The following is a 27883-nucleotide window of genomic DNA, read 5'->3' as shown; positions in this document are numbered from 1 at the left end:
GCCTCCTAGTTTTAAATACTCCTACCCTAGAAAAAAGACTGTGACTGTCTATGTTATCTATGCCTCTCATAAATTTTAAACATTTCTCTATGGTCACCCCTCATTACACTACATTCCAATGAATAAAGACCTAACTTGCCCAACTTCCCTTCTTGAGTTCTTTTCTGACTTCTTTATAATCTTCAAGGGCTCTGTTTGATTATAGCTTTATATGTGTATCATTTTTCTTCTTGACTAATTTCATCACCTCTCTTGATATCCGAGGTTCTCTTACCTGCTATCCTTGTCTTTCCTCCTGACTGGAAGACACCTGTCCTGTATACTATGCAGTTGGTCCTTAAACACCCTCCACATGTTGGATGTGGATTGCCCAAAACGACTGTTCCAAATTAACTCTCCCTAGTTCCTGCCTAATGCTCTCATGATTTGCCCCTGCTTAAATTTAATACTCTCCCACTAGATCCATCATTATCCTTATCCATAGCTACATCATAACTTAAGTCACTGTCGCCTAACTGCTCACTACTGGAAGGGCAGACTCATTACCCAACATCAGGTCCAATACAGTCCCTCCTCTTGTTGGACTAACTACATGTTGATTAAAGAAACCCACCTGGGTGCACTAACAAATTCTGCCCCATATAAACCTCTTTGATTAAGAAGATCCCAGCTTAAATTAGTGAAGTTGAAGTCCCCCATGACAGCAACCCTATTGTTTTTACCTTTTGTTATTTACCTGTTTATCTGCCCCTCAATGTGCCAGTGGCTATTGGGTGGTCCATAGTACAATCCACTCAGAGTGATCGCACCCTTCCTATTTTTGAGTTCTACCCATATAGACTGAATGGACAGACCCTCCATTATGTCCTCCCTGAGTGCAGCTGTGATATTGTCTCTGATTGGGCCAGCTGGTGGCGCAATGGCATCGGCACCGGACTCCAGAGCAAAGGCTCCTGAGTTCGAATCCAAGTCGGGCCACCCCCGAGCACGCTTTCCATCCTTGCTGGGTTGAGCGTTGAGCTAACCACTCGGCCTCATAAAAAAACAAGAGTTGGATCAGGAGCGTTCATATCGTGACCCGGTTAATCCGAAAGGAGACCAATCCTGACACCACGCGCCAGACAAGAATGGCTGACTATCTGGTGTGACACACTAAAAAAAAATTGTCCCTGATTAGTTGTGCAACCCCTTTAACCTCACTTTCTACCTTCACTAAAACATCAAAACCCTGGGACATTAAGCACCGATTCCTGTCCTTCTTTCTCTGGAATAGCAACAACATCATAGTTCCAATAACAGATCCATGATCTCAGTTAATCACCATTAACCAGCATTTATTCTCCTAGTATTAAAAAACACACACTTTAAACTGTCCATCACATGGTATCTATTACTGTCAGAGCCTGTTTTAACTAGCCCTGACATTTACCTTCCTCTCCATCCCTCCACTTTCTGATCTGGTGCTGTGGTTCCCATCCCCATGCCAAAGTGATGAGGTGAATGATATTGTCCACACCGGTTCGGGAGCCTGATGGATGAATGGTAATAACTGTCCCTGAACCTGGTGGTTTGGGACCTAAGGCCCCTGTAACTCCTTCACCATGGCAACAACAAGCAGAGAGTACAGCTTGGATAGTGGTGGTCCTTGTTGATGGATACTGCTTTCTTTTGGCAGCTTGTCTTGTAGATGTACTAAATGATGGGAAAGACTTTTCCTTTGATGGACTGGGCCGTTTCCAGTAGTTTTGTAGGATTTTCCAGTTCTTGAGCATTGGTGTTTCTATACCAGGCCATGATGCCAGCAGTCAGGACACTCTCACCTGTACATCTACAGAAGTTTATCAAGGTTTTAAGTGACATGCCAGATCTGCACAAACTTCTAAAAAAAATAGAGGTGCTGCCATGTCATCCTTGTATTGAGCCAAGACAGATAGTCTGAAACAATAACGCAAAGGGACTTACTGACCCTCTAATGAGGAATGGCTCATGGACTCCACTTTTCCCTCTACACAGATATCTGAACTGCTGTACTTCCACTATTCTCTTTTATTTTAGTTTTCTAACAATTAGTGTTTTGATATTAACCTCTCCTCTCTAAACTCATTCTTCTCGCTGTCTTTATATCCCTTTGAAAAGGCCTCAACTTTCAAACCATCACCACTCTCTCTTAACAGGAATCAACACTGTCATTCACTCTCTCTTGACCTCCACATTTCTCTGCAATTCTTGAGTGCTTGTAGTACTGATGAAACATTAACACCTCAAATTTTAGATGCTGACTGCTTCTCTCACCGCAGATGCTGTCGGGCCAACTGAGTATTTACAACACTTTGTTTTTATCTTTGTAATGTCTTTATACTTTATTCCTCCAAAATCTGTAGGTTTATGCTGAAAGAGAGCCAAAAGCGTTTTTTTGAGAAAATGGCCATCAACTGCAACAATTATGCTGATCTAATCCCAATGTCATTTGTACTCGGTAAGAATTCTTCTGGATTTCAAAAGATCCTGATCTTAACTGGTTTTGTATAATAAAGTTGATATTTAGTAGCAAGACCTTGTTATCAAACCATTTTTTATGTTGTGTTTTTCAGTACAACCGATTTGGAGTTTAGGGTGGAGTATATTTTCAACATATATGCACTTGTTTCATTACCTGAAAATTAATGCAACAAGACCAATTTAGTAATGCAAAGTCACAACTAAGGCTTGCATTGACAGTCAATGGTAAATTGATTATGATCTTTTCCCTGAATTAGAATGGACAATTATTTTTGATGTTGTTTAACTCCAGACTGCAGCTGTTTCAAAGATAGCTCCAAAGCTTACTGCAGCATAATTTCTTGCAGAATCAGAAGGAGAAGCATAACACACCTGCTGGCTGCTAAACGCCCACTCTTATTTCAGTTATGTCTTCAAATATCATTGAGAACTTCATGACATTACTTGGTACTTGGCTTGAATATTTTACCAAGCCCAAGACAAGCAGGTGTCACAGTCAACCAAAATATTTCAATTAGCCAACCCTGCTTGGTTAAAAATTTCCAGACTATTCAATCTATAGCTAAAACATGTCACTGAAATACAGCAGCCAGTCGGCCAAGGTCTCAATATCTTCTCCCGCTTCCAGCACCTGTTGCTGCACACCCATGTTAAACAATTAACCCTACTTCAATCTGATTACCAAAATCCCTTAGAGTAAATGAATATATTGATAGTTGCTGCGTATAGTTTGAACACAATTCACTTGGACATTCGGGGTGGATCCATACTAAACAAAACTGTGCTTGTTTTGCAATCCAAATACAAAACCAATTAAAGCTAACCTGGTAATACAGATTCACTATTCAGATCTGCGTGGATGACAGAGCTGGTAAGTACTAAGTTTGTGGAAGGTATTGGGGCCAGCAGTTATTTCTCCCAGCAAAGAACTTATTTCAGAATGGTACCTGAGAAGCACCCTTGAAATATAGCTTCGTAATTTGATACTGTCATTAAAGTGTGCCACATTAAGTATCAGTAAACGAAGAGAAAATTTACTTAAGAACTAGCAGCCCCTGAGTTTCAAAAAGAACACTTGCCCAAAGCAGTCCATCAACAGTTGGTTACCTTGATCAATGTAACAGATTAAGATCTAATTTAAGTTTGACCTCAATCAATGGATATCTATTTTCTCTATTCTTTAATGGAAATAAATCATGAATGTTAGTTTGAAATTTGAGGAACCCAAGACATTAGCTGCATCCAAACTTAAACTCAATTCCCGTTTATTGGGCCATTGGTTAATTGGGGCAGATACTTATTTTCAACAACTCTTAAAGAACAAAAGCTAATCAAGAAAATAGCCGGATTCCCTTTATTTATTTGGGACACTGTGCGGCTTAACTGGAGTAGGAGACTGAAGCTGCACATTCTAATTCGCATCAGATGTGTGCACATGTACGACAGTGAGACACTACACTGTGCTAGAGTGAATATTTTTCAAGTAGCATCAGCTGTGTGTTTTTGAGTTTAAAAAAAATGGTAATTTTTGTCACTAATAGTTGGCAAGAAATAAGCAGTAAGACAATTCAGAACTGTTTTTCTCCCTGCGGATTCAAGCATTCAGGCTTGGAGGTGCCAGAAATGGCCGAGAGTGAGAAAGAAATGATTTCACTACCTCATCAAGTTAGGACTATGAACAATTTGAAAGTATTGACAATCATTTTGAATGTTACAATGAAAATGAAGATTTGGAGGATGCAATCATTGAAAGTCTTTTATGAAAGCAGTCCGTTATCTGCACTAGATGTCTATGCTGATTTTGTTCATTTACAGTCAATTAAAAGAACACGGCTCAGTACACATGGGTGAATTCCTCTGTCAATAATTTTTAGGAACTAATACAGTTTTGTAGTACTGTAGTAGTACTGGTAGTGTTCTAATTTATTCTGTAATTCATTTAAATACATAATTTATTACTCAGTTAAATTGTAGTTTGCCTTTTTTATACCTTTTTAATTATTTCCATGAAGCTTTGATTAATTGGGGCAGTCACTTAATTAGGCCAGTCGCTTAATTGAGCCAAAATGTACTGGTCCCAATGTGTCTCAACTAATGGGAATCCGCTGTCTATGTAAATAATTACATACAGCAAAGAATGAGTTCACTGTAAAATGTTTCATAAATCAAAATTATTAAGCCAGACATTTGAAATCATCTATTATTAAGTAGTAACATTGAAACAGTTTAGGAAAGCATTTATTTATTTGAGGCTATGGGGTAGAGCATCAATCTGGATGTGAGAGGTCGAAAAGGAATGACTTACAACATTATGCCTTTTTAACAAAAAACATAAAACTGCACCACACTACAGACCATTCAACCCACAATGTTGTGCCGACCTTTTAACCTACTCTAAGCTCAATCTAACCCTTCCCTCCTACACAGCCAATTATTTTTCTGTCGACTATGTATCTATCTAAAAGTTTTTTAAATGCCCCTAATGCATCTCATCTGCCTCTGCCACCACCTCCAGCAGTGTGTTCTATGCAGTCATCACACTTTGTGTAAAGAAATTACCTCTGACAACCACCCTGTACTTTCCCCCTGTCACCTTAAAATTAAATCCTTTGTATTAACCATTTCCACCCTGGGAAAAAAATCTCTGGCTTTCCTCTCGATCTATGCCTCTTGTCATCTTGTACACCTCTATCAAGTCACCTCTCATCCTCCTTCACTCCAAGGAGAAAAGCCCTAACTTGTTCAATCTACCCTCATAAGAAACGCTCTCTAATCCAGGAGCATCTTAGAAATCTCCTCTGCACCCTCTCTAAAACTTCTACATCATTCCTGCAATGAAGTGACTAGAACTGACCACAATATTCCCAGTGTGGTCAAACCAGGATTTTCGAAAGCTGCAACATTACCACATGGCTCTTGAACTCAAACCCCCAACGAATGAAGGCCAACACACCATACACCTTCTTAGCCACCTTATCAACTTGCCGGCAACTTTGAAGGATCTGTGGATGTGGACCCCAAGATCCCTCTGTTGCTTTATACTGCCAAGAATCCTGCCATTAACCCTGTATTCTGCCTTTAAATTTGACCTTCTAAAGTGAATCATTTCACACTTCTCCAGGTTGAACTCCACCTGCTACTTCAGAGCCAGCTCTGCCTATGAATGTCCTATTGTAACCTATGACAACCTTTCACATTATCCACAACTCCTCCAACCTTCCTGTCATCTGCAAACTTACTAACCCACCCTTCCACTTCCTCATCCAAGTCATTTATAAAAATCACAAAGAACAGGGATCCCATAACAGATCCCTGTGGAATATCACTGGTCACTGACCTCCAGGTAGACCCCTTTTCCTTCTATGGGCAAGTTATTTCTAAATCCACACAGCCAGTTTTTCCTGGATTGCATGCCTACTGACTTCTTGAATGAGCCTACCATTGGGAACCAATGAAATGCCTTACTAAAATCTATATACACCACATCCACTGTTCTATCTTCATCAGTATGCTTTGTCACATCCTCAAACAATTCAATCAGGCTCATGAAGCATGACCTACCTCACAAAGACATGTTGGCTATCCCTAATCAGACTATGCTTCTCCAAATACTCATAAACCCTGTCCTGAAGAATCTTCTCCAGTAATTTTCCCACCACTGAAGTAAGACTCACTGCTCTGTAATTCCCAAGGTTATCCCTACTCCCTTTCTTGAAGAAAGGAATAACATTTGCCACCTTCCAATTATCTGGTATTACTCCTGTGACCGGTGAGGACGCAAAGACCATCACCCAGTGTGCAGCAACCTCTTCTCCTGATTCCCAGAGTAAACTGGGATATATCCTTCCAAACCTGGGGATTTACCTATCCTAATGTTTTTCAAAAGTTCCTGCTTATCCTTTCTTAACATCAACAAGCTCTAGCATATCAGCCTATTTTACACTACCTTCACAAACATCAAGGTCACTCTGGTGAATACTGAAGCAAAGTATTCTTTAAGGACCTCCCCTACATCCTCCAACTCGATGCACATTCCTCTACTGTCCCTCATCGGTCCTACCCTTACTCTATTCATCCTCCTGTTCTTCACATACAAGTAGAACACCTTGGTGGTTTTCCTTAATCCTGATTGCCAAGCCTGGTCATACACCTTCTCACTCTCCTATGTACATTCTTCGGCTCCTTCCTGGCAACCTTGTAACTCTCTAGAGCCGTGTCTTACTCTTGCTTCCTAATCCTTAAGCAATCTTTCTTCCTCCTCTTGAGAAGATGTTCTGCATCTCTTTTCAACCATGGTTCCTTCACCCTACCATCCTATCCCTGCCTCAATGGGACAAACCTATCCAGAACCCCTTGCTGGTGCTCCCTGAGTACATCCGTTCCCAGTTTATGCTTCCAGGATCCTGCCTAATAGCATCATAATTTCTCCTCCCCTAATTAAATACTTTCCTGTACTGTCTGCTCCAATCCCTGTCTAAGGCAATGGTAAAGTCAGGGAGTTGTGGTTATTTTTGCTGAAATGTTCACCCACCAAATGATCTGACACCTGGCCTGGTTCATTGCCTAGTACCAATTTGGCCTTTCCTCTAGTCAGCCTGTCTACAAATTGTATCAGGAATCCTCCTTGGACACACCAAACACATTCCACCCATCTAAACATTTTGCACTAAAGAAGTGCCAATCAATATTAGGGAAGTTGAAGTCACCCATGGAATAAACCTGTGATTTTTACACCTCTCTAAAATCTGCCTCCTGATCTTTTCCTCGGTATCTCTGCTGCTTTTTTTGTGAGGGGAGGTGTCTATAGAATATCCCTAGTAGAGTGATTGCTCTCTTCCCATTCCTGATTTCCACCCACACTGATTCAGGAGACAATCCCTCCACAACATCATCCCTTTCTGCAGCTATGATACTATCCCTGATTAGCAATGACCCTTGTCCATATCTTTTACCTCCCTCCCTATCCATTTTGAAACATCCAAACCCCAGAACATACAGCAGCCATTTCAGCCCTTGTGGCAGGCAAGTCTCTGTAATGGCCACAACGTCATAGTTTTGTGTACTGATCCATGCTGTAAGTTCATCATCCTTGTTCCTCATAATTCTTGCATTAAAATAAACACAAGTCAACCCATCCTACTGACTGCAATTTTGCTCTATCAACTGCCTATCTACCCTTACAGTCTCACTACATGCTGTTTCTACTTGTATACCAACTGCCCCATCCTCTTCCCTATCACTCAAGTTTCCATTCCCCTGCCAAACTAGCTTAACATGTTCCCAACAGCCCTAGCTAGGGACATTGGTTCCCATTGAACTCAGGTGCAACCTGCCCTTTTATGTACAGGCCATACCTTCCCCAGAAGAGATTCTCATGATTCACAGATATGAAACCTGACCCCACACCCAAACCTTCAGCCACACATTCATCTCTCCAAATCATCCTATTCTTACCCTCACTGGTGCATAGCACAGGCAACAATCCAGAGCCTTTGAGGTCCTGCTTTCCAGCTACCTCCTTAGCTCCCTGTATGCTTTCTTCAGGACCTCATCCCTTTTCCTACTTATGTTGTTGGTACCAATATGTAACATGACATCTGGCTGCTCACGCTCCCCCTTTAGAATGCTGTGGGCCTGATCTGAAACGTCCCTGGCCCTGCTGCCTCAGAAGCAAAATATCATCAGGGTATCTCTTTCACATCTGCAAAATCTCCATAATACCTTAAGAGATAGGAACAGAAGTAAGCTCTTTGTCCCATTGTCTGCTCTGCCATTTCATCATGGCTGATCCATTTTCTTTCTCAACTCTATCCTCCTGCCTTCTCCCTCTAACCTTTCATGCTTTGACTAATCAAGAACCTATCAATCTCTGCCTTAAATACACTCAGTGACCTGGCCTCCACAACTGCCTGTGGCATCAAGTTCTACCGATTTACTACCTCTGGCTAGAGAGTCCTCCTCATCTCCACTCTAAATGGACATCCCTCTATTCTGATGCCATGCCTTCTGGTCCTAGTCTCCCCCACTATAGGAAACATCCTCTTCACATCCACACTATCTCGGCCTTTCAACAGTCAATAGGTTTCAATGAGAGCCCCCCATATTTTTCTAAATACAAGCAAGTACAGGCCCAGAGCCATCAAACGCTCCTCATTTAATAACCCTTTTATATCTGGGATCATTCTTGTAAACTTCCTCTGAGCTCTCTCCAATATCAGCACATCCCTTCTTAGATAAGGGGCTCAGAACAACTCACAGTACTCCAAATGCGGTCTGACCATATATGGCCTCACCAGTCTCAGCACTGCATCCTTGCTTTTCTATTCTGGTACTCTTGAAATGCTAACACTGCATTTGACTTCCTCACATCATCTCTTGTCTCCTCCCATAATACACTGGATGGCAAAGATTTTGCTTCCTGAATACTTTAGGGTGTACCTTCTGGGCTTTGGGCTGCTGATCATGAAATCACCATGAAATTTCCATATGACACACCATTTTTAAATCACCTGCATTTGTTATTTCAATTCATAATTCGTCAATTAAAATGTTGCCCACAATGTAAGCCTAAAAGTTTTCATGCCTGGGCAGGGTGGATGGATGCTGCATTGTAGGACAGGTTTCAGAAAGGCTATAAAAGTATCACACACACACACACACACACACACACACACACACACACACACACACACACACACACACACACACACAGAGTTCAATGCGTTGCTTTCACTTGTCTCGCCAATGTTGCAATAGTTGTGATACTTTCAGTTCTACTTACACTTAACTCTCAAAGACGGAGCGTGACTCCTCTAATTAAGAAAGTCTATGAGCTCCTCTTTGGGGGTAAAATTGGTGACCAAGATAAAGCCTGGGTTCCTCACATTTGTCGTGCAACAGGTAATGTCGATCTCGGAGCTTGGCTCAGAGGTACTTGGAAGTCAACACCATTCACTGTCTGCATAATATGGCGAAAGCAGAAGGATCAAGTGAAAGCTACTTCTGTCTGACCAGTTTGTCTGGTTTCTCTGCTAAAAACAAGAAGTCCATTGAATATCCCAATCTCCCTTCAGCCATCAGACCTGCACTGCATGACGATAATCTTCCAGTACCGAAGCCACCAGAGACATGGAGTCTAGAGGAGACAGACGAAGATGCCATGGTGCGCAAGCCAGGAATGGAAAACAATGTTGATACTAAAACAGACTTTGAACACTTTATGTCACGTGAGCCTCATCTGATAACCCAGTCTGTTAAATGACCTGGTCAGAGACTTGAGTTTGTCAAAGGCAAAAGCAGAATTACTGGGTTCAAGACTGCAAGGATGGAATCTGCTGTCACCAGGCACAAAGGTTTTCGTGATAGATTTCAATATTTGAGACAGATGTTTCCCAGAATAACTGACACCAAGAATAAGGAAGCTATTTTTGTCGGTCCACAAATAAAACAGGTCATTAATGACAGGCAATTCAAATAATTTCCAATGGGACTGGAGAAAATCACATGGAAGGCATTCAAGAATGTTATTGAAAATTTTCTTGGCAACTACAGAGCACCAAACTACATGCAGCTGGTTGACAACATGCTTCAAGCATACAAAACCAGGAAGTGTAACTTGTCGCAAAAGATACATTTTCTGCATTCCCATTTAGACTTCTTCCCTACGAATCTTAGCGATGTCAGTGATGATCATGGTAAAAGATTTTTCCAGGACATTGCAGTCATGGAGAAACGGCACCAGGGTAACTGGAATCCATTGATGCTGGCTGATTATTGTTGGACACTTAAGCAAGAAGCCTCAGTCACTGAGTACAAATGAAAATCATCAACAAGACATTTTTAGCTTAGTTGTACTATTGGAAATGTCAGCACCATTATGCAAAAAAACACATTATATTCAATAAAAGTTAATATCTTGTTTCTCCAAATTCCTACTGATACAAGTAGTCTGAAATTATATTTGTGTTCAGCTTCAAGTGGTCTATCATAATTAGAAAACATTTCTGAGGAAACAATGCTTTCGAAAAAGTTTGCTGTCCAATGCTATTGAAACCCCTCTCACCACTACACTCCACTTTCACCCCCCCCCCACCCACCTTTCCTTCTAAGCAAGTTTGCCAGAGATCTGGTTGCTGCACTTTTTTCCTGGTAAGACACCCCCCCCACAATAATATTCAAAGTGGTATACATGCTGTTCAGGGAGATGGTCACTGAGTACTTTGCATTATCTGTTCGTTTTCTTCTCCTGTCACTGCACTACTAGGCAATAATAGACAAAGAGAGAAGGGAACTCAACAGAAAGCTACCTTAGCCTCCAGCTCTCCTCTCACAAGCCCCTTGAGCCAGAGCCTCAAACCACTCTAACCCTGTCCATTCCAACAACTGCTGTTTTGCTTAAACCTAACCTCTTTTTATTGGCCCTTACTAGCTACCAAATCGCTCAACTACCTCAAGAGGAGCAAAGCACCCCAACAGCCCCACACACTATTGATGCCACTTTTCCTTCATTTCACAATGTCCTTGCACTCTTCCTCCCTTTAAAAGAGCCAGCCACTGTGTAATTAATTCTTGTCCTTCTTCACTGCAAAAGAAACCTTTCCAAAGGTTCAAAGGGTCAAAGGTTCATTTTGTTGTCAAAGTATGCATGTACAATTCTGATATTCCTTTTCTCCAGATAGCCATGAAATATAGAAAAGCCACAGGAACTGTTGAAAGAAATTACAGCAACACCCCATCCCATCCACATGAAAAGGAAAAAGAAACAAAACTCACAAAGCCCAAACTCCCCAACCCCTCAATCACACAAAAAAAAAACTAACATCGTTTACCCGGAAAAGGCAGCTGGAACACCAAAACTCCAGAAACCCCCCATACCCCCCTGCACAAGACCCAGCAGATCGCCCACCCAGAAGACAGCAGCAGGAACATCAAAAACTCCAAACCCCGCAACCCCCTCCCTCACAAAAAACAGCATAAACAACATCAAACCCTCAACCTGCTCCCTTGAAAAAAAGAACAGCACCAACAACATCAAAACACCAACCCACTCTCCCATACACAAAAACCAGCAGATTACCCACACAGAAAACCCAGCAAGGACATCAAACCCACAAATCCCCAACCCCTTCCCTCTAAAGCTCTATGAAATTTAGCCCACATCAGGAGCATATTACATATGACATCTTGAAACAGTGAGAACAGAGGCATGGTATGTATATATTGGTATATTTTTCTTTATCCATTTTTGGCAAGGACATTACATATTGTGATATAAAAGCACAGAGGAGAAATCATAAGGTGACCGATATGTCCTTGGATGCTGGCTCACTGGTGGTCTCTCTCCCTAGGGTTCTACGTGAGTCTGGTTGTGTCACGTTGGTGGAACCAGTATCAGAACATGCCTTGGCTTGACCGCCTCATGTGTACGGTTTCCTGTCATGTCCAAGGCACAGACGAGTATGGCAGGATGCTGCGAAGGACGTTAATGCGCTATGCAAACCTCGCCTCTGTTCTCACTTTCCGTTCGGTCAGCACTGCCGTCTACAAGCGCTTTCCCACCATGAGACACATGATGGAGGCAGGTAGGAAAGCATCAGGGCAGTCAATAGGAGAGCGTGAAAGCCCTCACCTGGGTTTGGCTCTATTCGTGTCTGGGAGCTACTGGGCTATATGAGACGATTTAAAGGGAAGGAAGAGTATGGGGAGTGGGGGAAATGAAAGGAGGACACTGAGAAAGCAAATATTAATAATACTAAATAATATCATTACTTGAATAATGCTGAAGTAATTTTTGAATAATTACTAAAAAAGTAAGTATTATTGAAATAATCAAAGGTGGGGGAGCATTGACAGACCAAGTTAGGGAAGGTCAATGGCCTCTGACAGGCAGTGCAACAGTGCAAATTGGCTGAGTTGGGAATATCCAATGAATGAACAACCATATGGAAAGGGGGAGCTAGGGTGGAGATGAGGTCATCAGGGTAGGACACGCTAAGTGACCAGATAATGTATTTGATTAGAGTGTTAGATAAATGTTCAATCCGGGGAAAGAGAAGTGGAGGGGATTACAGTGGCCCGTGAGGTGTGGTGAACGGGATGTGATTAGCAGCTAAAGGGAGCAGGCAGCTGAGATCAGAGGCTGGGAATGACTGACAGGTCAGGGATGACCGAAGTCTGGGATCAGAGAACCACCAGGAAGGTGGAAGATGATCAGAGGCAGGGAGAATGCCCAGTGCAGGGGAGCTGATTAAAGAGAGGTGAGTAATTAAAGTCAAGGGAAGAGATCAAGTGGAGTTAGCATGAAGGAAAGACATTTGAGGGTTGTGGTGAGGTAATAAACCAAACTATGCTGCCAAATTAAGCTAATCCTTTTGTGTTCATGTGCCTATTTAAATGTCTCCTAAACATCACTCTCAAATCTGCTTCCATCACTCCCTCAACAACGCATTCCACGCACCTACCATTCTCTGTGTAAAAATTTTGCCTCATACATCTCCTTAAAACTTTCCCCCACCCCACACCTTTCACCTTAAAGTAGTCTCCAATATTTGACATTTCCCTCCTGCGAGGGAGATTCTGACCACCAACCCTATCCATGTCTCTCATAATTTTATAACTTCCTCTGCCAGCCCTCCCCTCACACAATACTCCAAATGTGGCCCTATCCAATTTTTTTACACAACTTCCATTCTCAGTGCCCCGAATGACGAAGGCAAGCAACCCATTTGGTTTCTTTACTGCCCTCTCTACTTGTGTTGCCACTTTCAGGAAGCTGTGGACGTGCAAGCCAAGACTACTCTGCACATCTTGGCTTGTTCCTCAGGGTCAGAACAAGCCTTTTGACTGTTCTTGAGAATCCTGCATTCACTGTATACCTTCCTTGTACATTTGATCTCATAAAGTGGAACAACTCACACTTGTATGGATTAAACTTTGTTGGCCATATCTCCATTCACATCTCCAATTGATCTATAACCTGCTGTATCCTTTGATAACCTTCTTCACTATCCACACCTCCACTGATTTGTGTCATCTGCAAACTTCATCTACATTTTCATCCATATCATATACAACAATTTCATAATATATGTCCATGATAATAAATCTGATTCTTATATAGAGATAAGAATCTTCACCATTATGCCCTGTTGTCTAGGACCAAGGTAGCGTTGAATTGAATTGATCAAGACACTACAGATTCCATGCATCTTAATCTTCTGAATCAAGCCCATGAGGGACCTCATCAAATGCCTAAATTAAGTCCATGTAGACAACACCCATTGCACTACCCTTATCACGTGTTTTCATCAAAAAATCTCAATTCAGTTCATTAGACATGAACTCCCTCACACAACATCAGCAGGAACTGGCAGCAACTATGGAGCTGGTCTCAGTAATCATTGACTGGGAAAGATAAGATTTTCCACAGCTGGTTATTCAAAGACCCAGGCTGAAAACAGATAGATTGGCGTTGACTGAGGGCAGGATTTGGTTCAATTGTGCTGCTCTTCTAATTGAAGATTTTGATGACAACCTCAACTCAAACAAAATTATGGCTGCTTTAAGGAGATTAGAAAGAACTACATTTGGCTGTATTTAATGCTGCCATGAAATTAGAACCACAGTCATAAAATTTAAATGCTACATTTCAATAACGTGGGCTAGTATTCCTTCTTGACCTCTGGCCATGAAAATAAAAAATCCCAGAATAACAAAATGTTAGGAGAAATTCTATAATACACAGCGGTTGTTCAGGACTTCACAAATTGATTTCCTTATCCTTTTCCATGTCTTATTTTTAATGCTCCCAGGTTTCATGACTCCAGATGAGCACAAAAAGTTTGAAAGCTTGAATTCACCTCACAACAAGTTCTGGGTTCCCTGTGTATGGTTTGTCAATTTAGCGGTGAAAGCAAGGAAGGAAGACCGAATCAGTGACTATGTATCGTTGGCTCATATCTTCAGAGTGAGTATCTGCGCCTGCTTAGGAAGTGTCTGTACCCTGGCCCTTTTTTCAAACTAACAGTCAGAAACACAGAAGTCATTCTTCCTACTCTTACTTTACAAGAATTGCACTTTAAAAGGTTTTCACAAATTTGCTTCTACAAAGTTTCCAAAGTATGGTTTTTGAATGAATAAACATGGGAAAGCAGTGCATATTTGATACGTAAATGAAGGGATCTGGATGGTGCAAGGCATCAAACTATGACATTTCACCCCTGGCACCACGGGTGAGATAAACACCAATTCATTACTTGTTGTTGCTTGTTGACTGTATTAATCCCTTTTGAAATAAGTCTAAAGAAAACTTCTCAAATTGATCAACATGCAATTGCCAGTTTAAGTCTCTCCTCGTTCTTGGATGGCCAAATAACTTTTGCAATTCCCCAGCTCTGATTTAGAATTTCAAGGCAGTCATGTGCTAATGAAAAAGTCAGAACTATTTGCGTTATTGATCAGAGACCCATAACTACCACACTTTTAAAAGTTATGGAAGAGTCTATTCTCATTCCACTGTCATGAAATGCGTGTTTTCTTCACAGGAAGTACACAGCTTGCGCAGCCAGTGTGAGAAGCTGTACAGTTATGACTGGATCAGCGTTCCCCTGGTCTACACACAGGTAGGAAATATTGTTTCAGGTACATGGCTCAAATCTGGATTGATAAAATCAAGTATGATATCCAAAGATGATTGACTGAATGTTGTCACCACTTTATCACAGACAGAAAAAAAAACTTCTGCCATCTCTCAGAGATTAAATTACTTTCAAAACAGCTGCAGAACCTTGTAATAGATGAGAATGCCAACAGACAAAATGTACTCATTCTTCCTGGAGAGTCAACAACTGCAAAATCTGATCCAATCCTGATTTTAGATAGTTTCTATTTGCTTATCTTTATTGTTTATTATACAGTCCAACGTCAATACAGAGTTACCATGAAACTGAGTGTCCCAAAACAAACCAAGATTGATGTTACATGGCATACATTTAATGTTTAATGATTATAAATCTTGGTACTTTGTAGGAGAATATTTAATTCTATGTTTCAGTGCACTAAAGAACTCAATGACTATGTGCACCTTTATGTACACATTGAGAAGCTCTGAAAACCTACTTTGGTTCCCCCTGTTGGTATACGATATGTTAGGTTTGTATGGTGAAGCCAAACATTACGTTGGATGTCACTTGCCCAAAACTCTTTGCATATGCAAGGCCCTGGAATAGTGTGGACCATAGACACAGAAGCAGACATTAACAAAATTATATGGCTGGACAATATGCAAAGATCTTCTGGCAGAATTTTGCTTTGTATTTAATCTAACTACCATCACATCCCCCCCCCATACACCCTCCCCCCAATACCAATATTGCTCAAGCCCCCAGCTGAGTATCCTGCTGCCTTCACATTCACACTTATATCCAGGCTCGATAATATCTTTTCACCAATGTCCCCATGCCACCTACAAGGATCCTAATCCACTTCTGCTGGGTTGGCATTTCCTCATCGCAAATCCCACTCCTGAAATCTCTTCTCTCGATATCTCCTTCCGATATCCATTTTCTCAAAGTTCCTTTCAATTTTCCCCACTGATCCCAGCTCCAGGTATAACTCTCACTTATCCTCACACTCTGCAATCTATCTGACTTGCTCCTCAAGAAGAATATGTTTTTCACACATTTGCACTTACAATGCTCATTTTCCAATACACAGTCTTGTCTTTCTTGGGCAAGCTAATATTACTGCTGGGGTCTTGCACAAAAGTGCTGTTGCCACTAAAGAATTTCCAAGCAAAATATTCAAACTGTTCATAGAATATAAACTGCATTCTGAATATTTCTCATAGAAAAAGCAAAAGCTCCTATCGGTAACACAGAGATAAAAGGGAATCCCTATCTCAGCCAAGAAAATATATTTCATTTGCGGGAAGATCTGTATGGTGCTCTTATGCCTTTCTCTCAAATTATTGTGCAATATTTAACTGAGTAAATCACAGGAAGAGAGAGTCTCCCATGATTTCAAAGTCAGAAAGAGAGAATCTTTCAAGATAGATTTGGGAAGCAATTCTAATTGTGATGATGTCTGATTTCATCCACCTCACATTATATCTTTGTTATCTCTCAGGTTGTCACCATTGCAGTTTACAGCTTCTTTCTGGCATGCCTAATCGGGCGGCAGTTTCTTGATCCCAGTCAAGGATATCCAGGCCACGAACTCGACCTTTACATCCCTGTGTTCACCCTTCTACAGTTTTTCTTTTATGCGGGCTGGCTTAAGGTAATAATTCCAAGTTGATGTATTTAGAAGAAAAGCCACATGATTAACATTGGTTAGATGTACAAAGACAGTAAGAAAATGAAACTGAAACAGTCTGAGCAGATACTGGAATCAAAGGTTTGTGGTGGAGATATAGGGGTAATCAAATTGGACACGTATTAGGAGGGAGAAATGTGTACAAGATTAAAAGATAAGGGGCTGTCAATTATGCATGTGCACAGATACATTTTTGCCAGAGTGCAAAGATATCCTTGGAGTCAATGCAGTTGTTGTAGATAGTACAACTCGGTGCTTCTATTTTATCTGAAATGAGAATTCCTGCTGTGGAGCTCCAGCTGATTGGATTGACAGCAGCAGTGTGAAGCTTGAATTGAACTGTACAAGCAAATCTCTTGTTCAAAACCTGATCTGTACTTAATTGGATAACATGATCTAAACTAGAGGAGAGAGGCTGTGATTGATTACCAGCAGATTTTAATCTTGGTGGAGTAAAAAGATTTATCCCAGGTTTACACAACTGATCGAAGTGCCTGCAACCAGACTTCACAGGTGAAAAATGGGTAAGATACCAAAGATCACTGCTCCCTGTGAAGCAGCACATTTTAGTAGAAGAGAACACTAAAGAAGAAGTAATTACCAACAAAATGAACCATCTTATTTACTTATTTTTAATTTTGTGCAACTTCTGCTCTATTGATCAGACATGTGTTGTGAATATTCATAAGCTTTGGAAAATTGGGAGCAATTGGATTGGGAGTAGTTGGCAGGAATAAAGGTGATCTTGAAAAACACTTACACCAAAACTCATTCAGAAGAAAAAGAGCAATTTTATAATAAGCATTATTTTTCATTTGAAATTTGGTTCACATTTGTATTAGTTTAGATACTGTTGAAAATTTTGTTTCATATTGCCCTCTGTGGTAACATCCATTAGCAATGGTGGAAGAATGAATGAATAACTGTGAAACAGTGTCTAATTTTTACTTGGAATTATTTGAACTGCTCCCAAACATTCAAATATGTTAAAGAATCACATGAAGTGAAACTATTCCATAAAGGCTTAGCAAGAAATTAATTATCCCTGGTAAGGAACAAATTAAATGGTCTCTGCTGGAAGTGATAATATAATTGGCTTGCATGCATCCATGCCAGTTAATACTAAGATCGGCCAAATTCCAAGCTCCACACATCCATTACCGATCTCTCGGGATGATCAATGAAACATAATCAGTTGAATGCTCATTCATGAAAAGTCTGTTGAGACTTTTTTAATTTCAGGCATGAAGGCTGACTACAGATGAAGTTTAACCCTGCTAATAGTCCATATAAATTCATACAACATGTAAATACACCCTATTGTTCACCAAGTTGACACAACTATCATACACTCAGCCACACTAATTCCATTTCATCACTCATCTGTACACTAGGGATAATTTACTGGCCAACGGATGTACCAAGCCACATGCCTTTGAGATGTGGGAGGAAACTCATGCAATCATAGACAAAATATGTAACTCAATATAAACAGCACTGAAAGTCAAGAGTGAATCTAGGCTGCCTGTGCTATAAGACAAGAGCCCTACAGCCTGCCATCTCTATTATTGTGCCGTGGTTCTTCTTGAGGGGTTAAGGAAAACATGGGCATTGGAGAGGGGAAGTAAGAAGAAATAAAATCAGCTCCCATTGTCACTATTAACGTTATTGTGTAAATTCAAATAGGTGGCTGAACAGTTAATTAACCCTTTTGGTGAAGATGATGATGACTTTGAGGCAAACTGGCTCATCGATAGGAATTTCCAAGTAAGTGGTAAATTGTCAGTTTATTGCATAGATTGCACTTCCATGTTCACCTTCCAGCCCATCCAGTGGAGGTTTACCCAGCTGCCAGACTGTTAGAATAAAATAATTTTCAAGAAACTCTCCATCAAATTGATCCATGCTGTGAGTCATTATTTGGAATTGGATAAAACGCTACAAAAGAATAGTTTCTAAAATAAATCACAAGACCAGATTCCAAACCTAGTGAGTAAAGCTAATGAAGAATTATGGCCTGCAAATCTGGTAGACGGGACCCTATCAAGTAATGGGCGAAATGAACTGATAGGACGATAGTTTCCATTTGTCTGGCCAATGTCTGGAATCCTGAATGCCATAGGGGAGCTGTGGTGGTCTTGTCTGCAAAGCAGAGCTTAACAAGTAGTCATGAGTCACCAATGTTTGGGCCTCTTAATGTGAGCACTTTAAGTCCAATGTAACACTGCAAGGATCAAGCTGAATCATAAAGAAATGTGGATACTAGCAGCTAAACAGAAACTCAAATTACATCATATATAAACCATAGCTTGCTAACAACTCTATTCTATTCATAATTATTAAGCAATTTTTAACAGGCTGACCTGTAACAGCTTCTGTTTATTTGGTAGTCTAAGGGTAAAGCACCCTCTGATGGAGAGAAATCTCCTTATTCAGAAATAACAAATTTATTAAGCAAATGATTGCGCAAATGATGTGTCTCCCAGGAAAGAATTGAAATTCATATTCTTCACTTTTATTTTTGAGGTTTCGCTCCTGGCAGTTGATGAGATGCACCAGAACCTACCAGCTCTTGAAAAGGACAAATACTGGGATGATAGTAACCCTAAGCCTCCATACACAGTTGCAACAACTGAACACTGGAAACCTTCCTTCCATGGCTCCACTTTTGACACCAGGTTAAGTAAACCATTTAACTTTTAAGTAGCACACAAAACACTGGAGGAACCCAGCAGGTTAGACAGCATCAGAAGGGAAATAAACGGTCAAGGTCTTGGGCCGAGACTCAGAATCCACAAGAATCTCTGTGTTTAGCTTCTTAGTTAACAAAATTTATGGAGCTGGCAAAAACAATTGCAATGGTTCTGCTGACCACTGTAACAACTCCGACAAAATTATACATGCCAACCTATGGGATGTGCTACTTGAAAGCTGTGTGTGCAAAATAAGTTCTTCCAGGATGAGCAAATTCAAGTAACTATTAAGACAAGTACATTGGCTCCAACAGGTGAAATCACCTGAATATTTGCATTTTACCTTTTTGCTCTGTGTTATCACAATCTAAACCTAATTATTCCTTGGTAACTGAAGTTATTATTCCTTGATTCCTTAGAAACATATTTATTCCTTTTCCTTTCTCAACCTATTTGCTGCCTTCCTTCCTTCTAAAGATATCTCATAGTCCCACCTTTTGGTACTCAAACGGCAATTTTTTACATGATTGCTGTCAGTAAATGTTTGAAGCTTATTTCAACTTGGGACATAATGGATGATTATTCAGTAAAGACATTTTCCAGAAGACGTCAACAGGCAAGGGACATTAAGTAAACCTTTTTGAGACCTTTGACCTTATGGTTACCAGCACTATTATAAAATTGTACAACACAAAAAAACATTATGGGCTTACTCCCTATAATGGATTAATGAAAGGGCTTTGGCCCATTCATTCTGCCTCGCTCTGTGCCTGATTTTCTTAACCCTGCTATTTATCCGCTTCCCTTCGTAAAGCCTGTAAATATTATTTCCATTATAGCTTATAATGGGGAATTTTATGTACTAACAACATCTGGAGAAAAAAATGTACAGTGGATTCTGATTAATTGGACAATCAATTAACTGGGGCAGCCATTTATTTCGGTCAATGCTTAAAGAACAAAAACTAAATAAAGGAAAATGTCAGGGTTCCCTTCATTTATTTGAACGCAATGCTGCTTAATTGGCACAGGAGACTGTTGCTGAACAGTTTATAATTAGCATCAGTCACGTGCAGTTGCATGGCTGTTCGATACCACATTATGTTTAGAGTGATCAGTTTTTAAATACCATCAGTTGCATGTGTTGCATTCAGAAAGCAATGATTTTTGTCACTCATAGTTGGTAAGAAATAAGCAGTAAGACAATTCTGAACTGTTTTGCTCACCGCGGTGTCAAGCATTCAGTCTTGAATGTGAAAAAGACTAAGGAGCTGGTGGTGGACCTAAGGAGGGCTAAGGCACCAGTGACCCCTGTTTCCATCCAAGGGGTCAGTGTGGACATGGTGGAGGATTACAAATACCTGGGGATACGAATTGACAATAAACTGGACTGGTCAGAGAACACAGAGAACAATTTGGTCTACAAGAAGGGTCAGAGCAGCCTCTACTTCCTGAGGAGACTGAGGTCCTTTAACATCTGCCGGACGATGCCGAGGATGTTCTACAAGTCTGTGGTGGTCAGTGCTATCATGTTTGCTGTTGTGTGCTGGGGCAGCAGGCTGAGGGTAGCAGACACCAACAGGTTCAACAAACTCATTCGTAAGGCCAGTGATGTTGTGGGGGTGGAACTGGACTCTCCAACGGTGGTGTCTGAAAAGAGGATGCTGTCCAAGTTGCATGCCATCTTGGACAATGTCTCCCATCTACTCCATAATGTACTGATTAGGCACAGGAGTACATTCAGCCAGAGACTCATTCCACTGAGATGTAACACTGAGCGTCATAGGAAGTCATTCCTGCCTGTGGCCATCAAACTTTACAACTCCTCTCTCAGAGTGTCAGACACCCTGAGCCAATAGGCTGGTCCTGAACTTATTTCCACTTGGCATAATTTACTTATTATTATTTAATTATTTATGGTTTTATATTGCTATATTTCTACACTATTCTTGGTTGGTGCGACTGTAACAAAACCTAATTTCCCTCGGGATCAATAAAGTCTGTCTGTCTGTCTGTTTGAAGAAGCCAGAAACAACTGGGAGTGAAAATGAAATTATTTTCATTATTTCAACAAGTTAGGAATTACGAAGAATTGAAGGTATCGACAATCATCTTGAACGTTATAATGAAAATGAAGATTTGGAGGATACAATCATCGGAAGCATTGTATGAAATATTGTCCAACTACTCCCAGGTGCCTTTAAGACAGCAATCTCATGCACCACAGGTAGCTGGATATCATTAAATATTCCCACTTCAACCTGATACAGCTGAGAATCACAAGTGTTTCCCAGTTCTGCACAGTTAATAAAGATGTCTTAATGTAGTCGAATAAACTGTCACCGCTTAAAACCAATGGAAACAATGGCCATTGTGGCCATACTTCTCACCGGAAGAAACTTCCTCGTAGGAAACATGGCTGTCGTTCAGGGACACAGGTCTATTTTAGAAAACGGGGTTTTCAACTCCAATACTGACTATCTTGCTATCTTGCAGTCTGTATTAAATAAAATTGAAGATCTCAAAGCTAGGGTGCTGAATCAGAGGGACATTAGGACACTTGCACCCTTTTGTTTCACAGATTTCTGATTAACCCCTTCCACACCAGATACAGTATTCAGATTGATGAGTTTGTTATGCACCGTCAGGATCGGACTGGCAAGTCTCTCAGAAGTGGAGGTGGAGGTCCATGATTCATGATCAACTCTGCTTGACGCACAAATGTATTAGCATTCTCGCAATTCTGCTCACCAGACACAGTTAAGTGCTCTCCCATCTTACCTGCCGCAGGAGATTTCAGTGATCAATTTGGTATCAATGTACATTCAGCCTCAGGCCAATGTCAGACAGGCTCCAGATGATCTGAGCAATGGGATCAACATGCACGAAACAGCACTCCCTGGCACCTTCTCCATCATGTTGGGGGAGTTTAACCAGGCCAGTTTGAAAATGTAACAAAATAATTACCATCAACAAATCACTTGTACTACAACATGCTAGACCACTGTTACACCACCATCAGGAATGCCTACCATGCTATTTCATGCCCACACTTCAAGAAGTCTGATCACCTGGCTGTGCTTCTACTCCCTGAGTGTAGGCAGAGACTGAAGACTGCAGCACCAGCAGTGAGGACCAAGGAGGTATGAACAAGGGAAGCACAGGAGCGATTACAGGACTGCTTTGAATCGGTGGATTAGACTGTATTCAGGGATTCATCTTCGTACACCGCAATTTTTACCAACTTCATTAAAACGTGTAGATATTTCAAGAACTAAGAAACAATTTCAAATGAGTTTGGAGGCAACATGGGATGCACGTCCACTCTGGGGCAGGGTTTGCAAAGAGAAACTCAATAGCATAACTGGCAGCGATGCTTCACTGCCAGATGATCTCAATGCCTTTTATGCCCGCTTTGAAAGGGAGAATATAACTACAGCTGTGAAGATCCCTACTGCAGCCGGTGATCCTGTGATCTCTGTCTCGGAGGCCGATGTTAGGCTGTCACTAAGAAGGCTGAACCCTCGCAAGGTGACAGGCCCTGATGGAGTACCTGGTAAAGGTCTGAAAACTTGTGCCAACCAACTGGCGGGAGTATTCAAGGACATTTTCAACCTCTCGCTGCTGTGGGCAGAAGTTCCCACCTGTTTTCAAAAAGGCAGCAATTATACCATTGCCTAAGAAGAGTAGTGTGAACTACCTTAATGACTATCGTTCAGTAACACTCATATCCACAGTGATAAAATGCTTTGAGAGGTTGGTCAGGGTTAGAATCAATTCTTACCTTAGCAAGGACCTGGACCCACTGCAATTTGCCTGTCGCTACAATAGGACTATGGAAGGTGAAACCTCAATGACTCTTCACACAGCCTCAGATCACTTGGGACAATACAAACACCTACATCAGGATGCTGTTCATTGACTATAGCTCAGCATTTAATACCAACATTCCTACAATCCTGATTGATAAGCTACAGAATCTGGGCCTCTGTACCTCCCTCTGCAATTGGGTCCTCAACTTCCAAACCAGAAGACCACAAACTGTGCGGATTGGTGATAATACCTCTTCACTGACGATCAACACTGGTGCACCTCAGGGGTGTGTGCTTAGCCCACTGCTCTACTCCCATTATACCTATGACTGTGTGGCTAGGTGTAGTTCAAACACCATCTATAAATTTTGCTGACGATGCAACCATTGTTAATAGAATCTCAGATGGCGATGAGATGGCATACATATACAAGCTAGTGGAGTGGTGTCACAGCAACAAACTTTCTTGCACTCAACATCAGTAAGACAAAAGAGCTGATTGTGGACTTCAGGAAGGGTAAGACAAGGGAACACAAACCAATCCTCATAGAGGGATCAGAAGTGGAGAGAGTGAACAATTTCAAGTTCCTGGGTGTCAAGATTTCTGAGGATCTAACCTGGTCCTAACATTTCAATGGAGCTATAAAGAAGGCAAAACAGTGACTATATTTCATTAGGACTTTGAAGAGATTTGATTTGTCACCTAAAACACTCAAAAACTTCTGTAGATGTAAAGTGTAGAGCATTCTGACAGGCTGCATCATTGACTGGTATGGTGGGGGAGGGAATTACTGCACAGGACTGAAAGAAGCTACAGAAAGTTGTAAAATCAGTCAGCTCCATTTTGCATACTTCCTCTGTAGTATCCGAGACATCTTCAAGGAGCAGTGCCTCAGAAAGGCATCGTCCATTATCAGTGACCCCCATCACTCAGGATTTGCCCTGTTTTCATTGTTACCATCAGGAAGGAGGTACAGAAGTCTGAAGGCACACACTCAGCGATTCATTAACAGCTTCTTCCCCTCTGCCATACAATTTCTGAATGGACATTGAACCCATGAACACTACCTCACTTTTTTTAAAAATATTATTTCTGTTTTGCACTATTTTTGATCCAACTATTTAACATACATATATTTACTTACTGTAATAGTCGTATTTATTTATTTATTTATTTATTGTCACTTATTGCATTGTACTGCTACTGCTGCTAAGGTAACAAATTTCATGACATGTGCTGGTGATAACAAATCTGATTCTGGTTCTGAAGACAGTCCATTATCTACACTAGGTATCTGGATTGATTTTGTTCATTTACAGTCAATCAACAGAACACAGAAGTGTAATCTAGATGAATTTCTCTGTCAATAACTATTAGGAACAAATATACAGTTTTATAATACTGCAGTAATCAAAAGAACAGTGGAATTCCTTCATCAATAACTATTAGGAACAAATACAAGGTTTAATAGTACCTAGAGATATTGGTAGCGTTCTAATTTGTTCTCTATTTCATTTAAGGACATAAATTGTTACTCAGTACTTTGCCTTGTTGATACCTTTTAAGTATTTCCATGAAATTGGCTAATTGGGTCAGCCACTTAAATGAGCCAAAATGGGCCCGACATGTCCCAATCGACCGGAAGCCACTATATTGTTAATCTCCTTTGCCCTTGTTCCTTTCCTCTTACTTTAAAATTATACCTTCTGATTAATGGCTCCCTAACAAGTAAAATATTAATGATTAGAAATTGGATTTTCAGTACGTTAATTGGGTGTAGTGCTAACGCCGTCAGAAAAATCACAAAGCTGGAGCATCTTGTGGATTGGTTCTCCAGCAGTATTAAAAGTGGTCTGCTGCACTTCATAAACAGAACTAACTTTATTTGCTTTATAGACAAATAGATAGTGCATCATTTGTGTTTTGATCCATGGTAATGTCCTTTGGCAGCATGTATCATGTAGCTTTTATGGAGGGTCAGAATATTCCCTCAGCCAAACTTAACTAAGGATGGTCCCATCCAAATGAATGTGCAGTTAGTAGTCCAGGAATCTTCAATCCATAGCAGGACTTGCTGATGACATTTTTTTTAAATAACAATTATAGGGGATGTCCTTTGGTACAGTATAAAAAGCAGATGAGACCTCAATCCTAAACAGCCAACCTCTTATTCTTATCCCCTAGTTTCTAGATCTTTTAGCCAGAGGAAACATCTTCCCTGTATCCATCCTATCAAACACTGTAAAAATTTTATAACTCTCTGTGAGAGCCTCTCTCATTTTTCTAAGCTTTTGCAGTCTAGTGTACTGAATTATTTCTCATGCTTCCCTTGAACCAAGCTATTGAATCTTTGCTGCATTTAATCTTAGACAAGAACTTCCTTCATTAGGGAAAGAAACCAAAGCTGTAGACAGTACAACTGAAAAAAGGCTACGAAAAACATCTAGTAATAATGTCTAACATATCTTTTGAATTCCTAATCATGTATACACCTGCATTTTTGGCCCTTGGTGACTTGTGCATTAGCAATTTTTGATCTCTCTAAACATCTATCACCATTTAGAAAATACTCGACTTTTCTGTGTTGTTCAACAAACATAAATGTACTCATATTTTTCCCTTATCTACATCTTTGATATAGATCACGAATAATTGGGCAATAATTCCAGCCCTTACAGACCTATCAATCCAGAAGGATTTATCTCCATTCTTGTTTACTGTCCAATAACTAATTCTCAATTCATGGCAGTTAATAGTTCCAGTTCCACATCTACCAACCTTGTCGATCAAGGCCTGTATTGCATATAAAAGTTTTACAAAAATCCAAATATACTACTCTGCTGGTTCCTGGTTAGCTATCTATCAGTAACATCCAAAAATAATTCCAATAGATTAGCCAAAGATGACTTTCCTTCCATAAATCCATGCTCACTCTTCCCCATGTTATCATTCTTATGTTGTACTCATTTCATTATGGTTACTTATACTGTGCACATAATGGCTTTTAATTCCATTGCTGTACACTGCACAAAATACAACAGGAAAATTAAACCTACATTAGGATCTACCCCAGGAATGCCAATTTCCTGGTGGACAGAACACCAACAGGAAACTTATGGGAATACCTCACAAATGGCACCAAAAAAATTTTCATGCATGATTTCAGAATAAAAAAACAAGGACAGAAGTATTCAAATATAATAATCCTTTCACAATCATGCAAACTTAAAAAAAAGTCATGCCAAAGTTATACCAGCATGTCAACTTCGTAATCAGAGGAGAGAACATATTTTACCTGGACTATACCAACGTTAATTGATCCTACATGGCTGCCCCCGCCCTCATCTTGGACTTGTTGCTCAGTTGTTAAGTCAATTCTGACTCTTCGTGACCTCATGGACCACAGGGTCAGCAGGGTTTTCATGGCAAGATACGGAAGTAGATCACCAGGCCTTTCTTCGTGCAGGTACTGCTGCTGCCCAGGTTGGGACCTGGCTGGGTTTGAACTCAGGACCATCTGCCTTGAAGTCCAGTGCCGATGCCACTACACCGCCTTGGATACTCAGACCATATATCCATTTTAATATTCCCTACATACAGGCCACTGGTTAAACGAGTCAAACCAGTTCACAAGGCGATCAGGGCCTAGCCAGATGGTACTACCTCAATGCTATAGGACTCTTTCGAAAGCACGGACTGAAGCATGTTCAGGGAAGTGGCTAACTGCAATTATCATGTTAACATTGATCTATTTGCAGGATTGGTAACTGGCCACCTGGGAAAAGCATTGAGGATATTACTGTGATTAAACACTATACTCCCAGAGCAAACCAGAAACCATGGTTGACTGTAAAGGTTCATGGACTGCTTAGGGTTCAGGATACCAGGTAGTTGTACATCAACTCTAGCTCAGCGTCACAGACTGGTGGATGAACTGCCCTCATTGGGACTCAACACCTCTCTATAACTGGATTTTGAACTTCTCGATGGAAGACTTCAGTCCATCCGGGTTGTCAGCAACATCTCAAGCTCCATCCTGCTGAGCCCTGGTGTCCCCCAGGGCTGCGTGCTCGGTCTGCTGCTGACACATGACTGCACTGCCAGATTCAGCTCAAATCGCGTTATTAAGTTCACTGATGATCCAACAGTGGTTCAGCTCATCATCAACAATGATGAACTGGCATACAGAGAGGAGGCAGGGAAGGCCTGTCAAATGGTGATAACAACAACGTGGACAAGACAAAAGAGGTGATTGTGGACTTACGGGAGCTGCAGGTTGACCATTTTCTATTGCACATCAATGGTTTTGCCGCAGAGAGTGTGAAGAGCATGAAGTTCCTTGATGTGTCGATAGCCGTCGATCTAATCTGGACCCACAACACTTCATTAGTCAAGAAGGCACAGCAAGGTCTACACTTCTGAGGAGATTGTGGCAGGTAAGGCTCCCTGCTCCTATTCTAACAATTGTCCACAGGACCTTTGAGGGTGTTCTGTCTGGCTGATTCCATTCCTGTGGAATGGAAGCTGCAAGGCATTGACTACAAGACCCTACAGAGGATGGTAGAA

General features: G+C 40.9%; 1 protein-coding gene across 1 annotated transcript in view; it reads left to right on the top strand.

Annotated features, from left to right (window-relative positions):
• LOC132397549 (bestrophin-2-like) overlaps positions 1 to 27883 on the top strand; it is a 72827-nt gene that overhangs the window by 3080 nt on the left and 41864 nt on the right. Inside the window, exons 2-8 of the mRNA XM_059976372.1 lie at positions 2382 to 2476; positions 11847 to 12080; positions 14310 to 14464; positions 15042 to 15119; positions 16624 to 16776; positions 18499 to 18579; positions 19339 to 19490. Of these exons, the coding sequence (XP_059832355.1) occupies positions 2382 to 2476; positions 11847 to 12080; positions 14310 to 14464; positions 15042 to 15119; positions 16624 to 16776; positions 18499 to 18579; positions 19339 to 19490 (948 nt within the window). The remainder of the gene's footprint in view (positions 1 to 2381; positions 2477 to 11846; positions 12081 to 14309; positions 14465 to 15041; positions 15120 to 16623; positions 16777 to 18498; positions 18580 to 19338; positions 19491 to 27883) is intronic.

Source organism: Hypanus sabinus, chromosome 7 (genome assembly GCF_030144855.1).
Source record: "Hypanus sabinus isolate sHypSab1 chromosome 7, sHypSab1.hap1, whole genome shotgun sequence".
Classification (NCBI taxonomy): Eukaryota; Metazoa; Chordata; class Chondrichthyes; order Myliobatiformes; family Dasyatidae; genus Hypanus; species Hypanus sabinus.
The sequence above is the reverse complement of the archived record's forward strand: the minus strand, read 5'-3'. Positions and strand labels throughout refer to the sequence as shown.